General features: G+C 35.9%; 2 protein-coding genes across 2 annotated transcripts; one reads left to right on the top strand and one right to left on the bottom strand.

Annotated features, from left to right (window-relative positions):
* Positions 1-1,353: 1,353 nt before the first annotated feature.
* On the top strand, positions 1,354-3,078 carry LOC106316053 (phosphatidylinositol 4-kinase gamma 2-like). Its single transcript, XM_013753916.1, has 2 exons — positions 1,354-2,463; positions 2,538-3,078. The coding sequence occupies exons 1-2, from the start codon at positions 1,354-1,356 to the stop codon at positions 2,913-2,915; spliced, it is 1,488 nt and encodes a 495-aa protein (XP_013609370.1). The 3' UTR covers positions 2,916-3,078.
* A 174-nt stretch (positions 3,079-3,252) lies between these two features.
* LOC106316866 lies at positions 3,253-3,977 on the bottom strand. The gene has a single exon (XM_013754735.1). The coding sequence runs from the start codon at positions 3,915-3,917 to the stop codon at positions 3,465-3,467; it is 453 nt and encodes a 150-aa protein (XP_013610189.1). The 5' UTR covers positions 3,918-3,977; the 3' UTR covers positions 3,253-3,464.
* Positions 3,978-6,610: the final 2,633 nt, after the last annotated feature.

Below are 6,610 nucleotides of genomic sequence, written 5' to 3'. Positions count from 1 at the left end.
AATATTTCCTCGTAAAGTACACGCTACATTTACGTCGAGTTTATGAGAAAATCGTAATTCCTCGTAAAGACCACGTGATATTACATCGACTTTACGACGAAATCATTTCGTCGTTATTTTACGAGGAAATAACGTTGATTTTATTTTTCTTCGTAAGTTCTTCGTAAAATCGACGTAAATTTACGAGGATTACTTTTTCTCGTTAAATTTATTCGATAAACTTGTGTTTTTTTATAGTGATTTTACCGTCAGATCAAAGCCACCGGCCATGTTTGGACGTTTCCAACAACTCAAATTCACATAGTGTTTTTTTAAATAACATAGCCTCTCTTTTCTTTAGATGCAATTAATGTGATTAAAAAAGTTAAGCTGCTTATTAAGAGTTCATTTTCTTACGAACGGCAAATAAAATAAAATGTTATATGCATCATTTGTGAACTGGTCAGTGGATCTTTTGGAAAGAAACGTCAAATCTGTAGTGTTTCATGTTATCATCTCTTGACACACTTTCTTTTCAACCTTCCGTTCAGGTACACCTCACCTCAGAAGAAACATTCACATTATTGAATTTTATTAAAAAGTTATATTATAAACTAAATTAATAAAAAAAAATATGTGTCATCCTGATAGTATATATATATATATATATATATATATATCGTGGTAACAATTTCGTTAACATATTTTGTTATAAGTGTATTAAATAAGTCAAAGCAATCAAAAGAAGCTTGTGATGAGATACAGACACAGAAAGATGATACTAGGAACCTGTATATGTTTTTTAAACTATGTCAATGATATAGTTTAGGCTTTTGAGAAAAGTTTTTTTAATGGAAAGAGGACGCAATACATGTGTAACGGCAATAATCTCGGTTTACGACCTGTTCAAATTTACGGAAAGTTAAATATTCCAGTAATTAGGTTCGTCTAGTCCCCCCCAATGAATAAAAGAATTATCCCTTGTTTAGTTTTTCTTACGAGATAATCACAGGTGGCAAGCTTTGATTGCATGGATGAGACAAAAGAAAGCTTCTGTCAGTTTGATGACGGTAAAGATTCAACTCCGTTTATATGGAACAGACGGTCGTTAATGTAAAAAACTAACGGCGTTAATTTACGAAAAGGAATCAGGAAAAGGCCAATGAGCGCGTCTATTTAAAAAAAAAAGTAAGAGCTGCTTCCCTTTCCTGTCTCCGAAGAAGAAGAAGAAGAAGAGAAAGAGTAGTTTAAGTGCCCACAGGTTGTGGTTAAGAGATTGATTATCGATTTTCAATTTCATTTTCCCATCTTGATTGTTGGCGTTGAAGAGGAGAATCATCATTATGAATTGATTAGGCTTTAGTCACACCAACCATGCATTTGTTCATCCACCACTCTGATTCCATTTCCGACGTCAAAGTTAGGATTCAGACCATATGTAATGGGTTTCGTATAACAAGGCAGAAGTTGGTCTTCGGTGGTCGAGAGCTCGCCAGGTACGCCTCGCGTGCCAAGGACTATGGAGTCACCGGTGGTAGTGTCTTGCATTTGCTGCTTAAGAAGCTCTATGACCCCCTCCTCGTCTCTCTCATCACCACTTCCGGTCAAGTCTTTTACTTTCATGTGGATCTCCGTAAGAACGTTGGGTATCTCAAGAAACGCATCTCCAAAGAAGGTAATAAAGGGTTTCTTGATGTTGATGATCAAGAGATCTTCTTTAGAGGGGAGAAGCTTGATGATAACAGAGTCTTAGGTGGGATTTGCAAAGATGGAAACTCTGTTATCCACTTGCTGCTTAAGAAGACGGTGAAAGACTTCTTGTTAGAACCTCTGCTTCTCAATCCCGCTGTGAGATTACCTCAGGTTATCGAGGATACGATTGACCGCACGGTCGATGGGTTAAACAACGGTAATCCACCTGTGAGAACAGCTGAGGGAACGGGAGGGACATACTTGATGCAAGATTCTACCGGCCTCAACTACGTGTCTGTTTTCAAGCCCATGGACGAGGAACCTATGGCTGTCAACAATCCTCAGCAGCTTCCTTTGTCATCTGACGGTCAGGGACTGAAGAGAGGTACTAGAGTGGGAGAAGGGGCTATTAGAGAAGTTGCAGCTTACTTGTTAGATCATCCTAAAAGCGGACCCAGATCTTTATCCAAAGAAGTTATGGGTTTTGCTGGTGTGCCACCAACCGCTATGGTCAGAAGCTTTCACAAAGTGTATAATAACCCAAAGGGAGTCGACAGTTGTTGTACAAAAGATGCCAAAGTTGGTTCTTTGCAAATGTTCATGAAGAACAACGGAAGCTGCGAAGACATTGGCCCTGGAGCTTTTCCCGTGGAAGAAGTGCATAAGATAAGCGTCTTTGACATCAGAATGGCAAACGCTGACCGGCATGCCGGAAACATATTGACCGGGAAAGGCGAAGACGGCAAAACCGTTCTAATCCCAATTGATCATGGCTACTGCTTGCCTGAGAATGTAAGTTGACTTTATTAATGCATTCAATATATCAGAAAGTGGAACTAAAGTTATATTGAAATGGGTCTCTGCAGTTTGAAGATTGCACATTCGAGTGGCTTTACTGGCCGCAAGCAAAAGTCCTGTTTTCTGAAGACACTCTTGACTACATAAACTTGCTAGACGCTGAACAAGACATTGCGCTTTTGCAACTCAACGGTTGGGACGTCCCTGAAGCTGTCGCACGCACGCTCCGTATCTCCACGATGCTTCTTAAGAAAGGCGTTGAGAGAAACCTAACGCCGTATCAAATCGGAAGCATGATGTGCAGAGAAACGGTCAACAAAGACTCTGCGATTGAAGACATAGTGAGAGAAGCTCATAACTCGGTGTTACCTGCTTCAAGCGAGGCTACGTTCCTTGAAGCTGTCTCTATGGCCATGGAACGTCGTCTGGATGAGCTAATTAAGTAAACTTTTCAAAGTACATAGTAAAGTATGGTTTTCTTGTATGTATCAATGTTTGTTTATGATTGAAAAAACCGTTGATCTCTTCATGGATAATTTTTTCTTCCATGAAAGAAGCCTTTAAGCTTTTGTGTTTGTTGTTCCCATAAAGCTTAATAAATAAAACGTTGGGGAGATGAGGATTGGTAAGATGCGCATTCAGCTCCATACCCTTCTCGAATCGTGGCTCGCTCAACCATATGAGCTAGCTAAACCCCCGATATTTGATCTTTATCATAATCATTAAAATGTATAATAATTAAACAGTCAGGATTTAACCAATGCATTAATATATTTTCTTGATAGATCAAAAGATCTGATTATATTTTGTTCGAGATCGACCCCGACCATAGTCTAACAAACAAACAAATATTTCTACGTACCTATTAAAATATTAAATGATACAAAAATGTTACGGATCACCGTATTTAACGCAATGCTTTACATCCCCATGATAATATATACTAGCTAGTTACCCCTATTATCATAGATCATTTCTGTAGCATCACCATCCTCTCATCTATCCATCTCTTGAACTTCGGGGCACTCCATGATGCTCTCTAAAGACGGTTCCCACGATGGTGATGATGAAAACGATGATGATGCTTTTATGATCATCTTCTCTAGCTCTACCATAACATCTTTGGTCATCATCAAGTTCCCATCGTCATTCTTATTCTTCTGAAGCAAAAACATATCCAATTCATGTCTTGTAAGCACTATCTTCACCTTCATTCCACCGTGACCATCTTCATCACCATCAAGTCTGAAAGACTCTTTTGCATTTTCTCTTACTTCTGTCTTCCCTTCTTCTACTTCTCCTTCCCTACATCTATCCATGCAGTTCCCCATTATTACCAAATTATAAAAAGAAAAAAATATGACAAAATCACAAGAAAATAAAGAAGACTTGATTTGCTTTTCTTTTTCTTTGATAATAAGTGATTGCCAATGAGTGTGAAAACACATGTATATATAGATGCTCAAATAATATTATAGGATCAAATATTACTCTAATACAATCAAATCTTTTTTGATGATTTTCTTTCAAAAGCCTTTGAATTTTCCCAACGACACTCATTATTATTCTGAGTGACAAAGACATATTTGTGAATTTGAAATGATAAATATTACATAGCATTTTTAAGTTTTTAAACTATATGGTTTATATGGTATGGAGTCAAAATATTTGCTTTTCCAAATATAAAATATAAAATATAAATAAACACGTTTAGAGTATTTTAGTTGAATAATTCTCACAAAAAGACAACCATTAGGTTAATGTCGACATCAACCGTTCGGACCATGTTGCCCGACAAAGTCACGGACACATGCAAAGACTCTTGAGAAGCAGTTTTTTTTAAAAATCGAAAAGAATTCATATTAGATAAAGACCGAAAATAAAAACCGAAATTTTCTTTTAGATAAAGATTTTTATTTTAACACCGAAAAGAATTGTTTTAAGCACACTATGCAATGTAAGAATAAGTAAAACAAAAACAAAAATGTAAGAATAAGTAATTCAACGTCATGGACTTCTTTATGTGTTTGGATGTTCTTGAAAAAATCCGATCACGTGCACGGACCAAATGTGAACACAAATATATTCTCCTCCGAAATTTACAATGCATAAAGGCTGATCACTAAAAAGAGGAAAAAAATGAATTAATTGTTATATGGACAAGTTGCCTATAAATTTAGAATTTGGATGTTTTTTTGCAAATTTCTACTATATTACAAACCACATTCTTGTTGTCTTGCAGAAGAAAAAAAAATATATTCAAAAATCGTTTTTAGGTCATCTCCAACTCAACTCCAAAACATTATTTTAGTGTGATTTTGACACAAAAACCTTCTTCAACCCAACACTAAAAATCACACCATTTTAGTGCAATACTATAATTTCACACTAGTCATTTACTTGTCCACAAGTAAACTTTAAAAACAATCAAGAGGAAGATATTTAAAATTGGGAGGTTATAACCAAAATAACACTTTCTAGCATTCAACTTAACATCCCAAAGAAAAACATAGCAAATAGCATGAACAAATAATTTTATTACACTCTAGCTTCTCAAAGCCTATCAAGACTCTTTTATCTCTTCACAAGTTGTAATGTTCATCAACCAACAAGTTCTTTCAACCAACTCTCACATTGATTCACACACACACAAGGTAAATTCTCACAAATAGGCACATGATCTCAATCATTTGGCTTGGTGAGCAAAATTGTCTAATGTGAAGCAAGGGTTTTCAAATGCATATTTTATGGTGACTCACACTCAAGAATAGGAACAAAAACATTATGCAAAATTTATCTAAGAAAAGGAACAATTCATGCATACAATGACTTGTTCACATCATTCTACCCATTTCCTAAATGATTTCAAGCTATACTCTTATTCTTTTCATCATCCCAAAACCTAAAGATACACTCACTTTCATCTCTCATCCAATGAACACATTCCCATTTCTTATTTTAGCCAACTAAATTTTTTTTTTTTTTATTCACTCAGCTCTTTTTTTTTCCCCACTCTTTTCATGTTTTTTTTCTTCTTTTATTCTAAAGGGGATTCCACTTATAAACACAAGATCCCTCTTTTTTGTTTTTTTTTACTCAAATCCCAATCTCAAGATCAAAATCAAGCATACGAACCCAACAAACATGGCTAGCTCAAATGAGGTCATAATGCTATCCAAAGATGAGAACAACACATTGTCGTTCCTAATACTCTCAAGATTTTGCACATGACATGCTATCAATAAAAGGCCTCACTCAAGCAAATTAATGTTGACTTCAAAGAATGGTGAGGGTTAATAGGTATGAAAGTGCCATTTGGGTTAACAAAGATTGGTACAAAGAGAGAAAAATAACCCAAATGTGTATAATATTCATGATCAAGTATGCAAATGCCCATATGCAAGAGAAATTAAGTTCATTAAGCCCTAGTTCATTTGGAGTTGGTTTCAAGAACAATGTCAATCATCAAACAAACAACAAGTTTCAAGAAGAGTTTTCAAGGCTCGAAGCTTACAAGCTTTTTTCAAGAGATGCTTAAGCTACTTGATATGTTTAGCTAGGATGTCAAATTGAGTTCTAGACATGTGTTCTTACAAGGTTTCTCCCAATGCATGAATGCAGTCTAAATGCTTCTAGACTCAATCATAAAAATGCAAATGGATCAAGTGAAACTACATGAAGATTTTCAAAAAATATCAAAATTTTATGGATTTTCTATGCAAATAAGTATTCATAATGTAATGCATGAGACTCATGGCAAGTAAACAAAACATAAAATGATGTGAGATAGTAGACTCTCCCCCAAACTTACTTCACACAGTCCCTTGTGTGAGAGTAAGCTCAAAAAAGAGATCTAAGGGAAATAAATAAACATAAAACTAAATATGTACAAGGTTGGGGTGACACTTACTTGGAGTTATTGGCTGAATTGGGTGGTAGAGGACCCTTGGCCTCAGATTTATTTCACTTGTAGACATGGGCTGAAGCGGAGAACTGAAAGAAGGTGTCTAGATTCAACCTGAAAAGCTAAATATGTACAAGGTTGGGGTGACACTTACTTGGAGTTATTGGCTGAATTGGGTGGTAGAGGACCATTGGCCTCAGATTTATTTCACTTGTAGACATGGGCTGAAGCGGAGAA

The sequence above is a fragment of the Brassica oleracea genome, chromosome C9 (genome assembly GCF_000695525.1).
Source record: "Brassica oleracea var. oleracea cultivar TO1000 chromosome C9, BOL, whole genome shotgun sequence".
NCBI lineage: Eukaryota > Viridiplantae > Streptophyta > Magnoliopsida > Brassicales > Brassicaceae > Brassica > Brassica oleracea.
The sequence above is the reverse complement of the archived record's forward strand: the minus strand, read 5'-3'. Positions and strand labels throughout refer to the sequence as shown.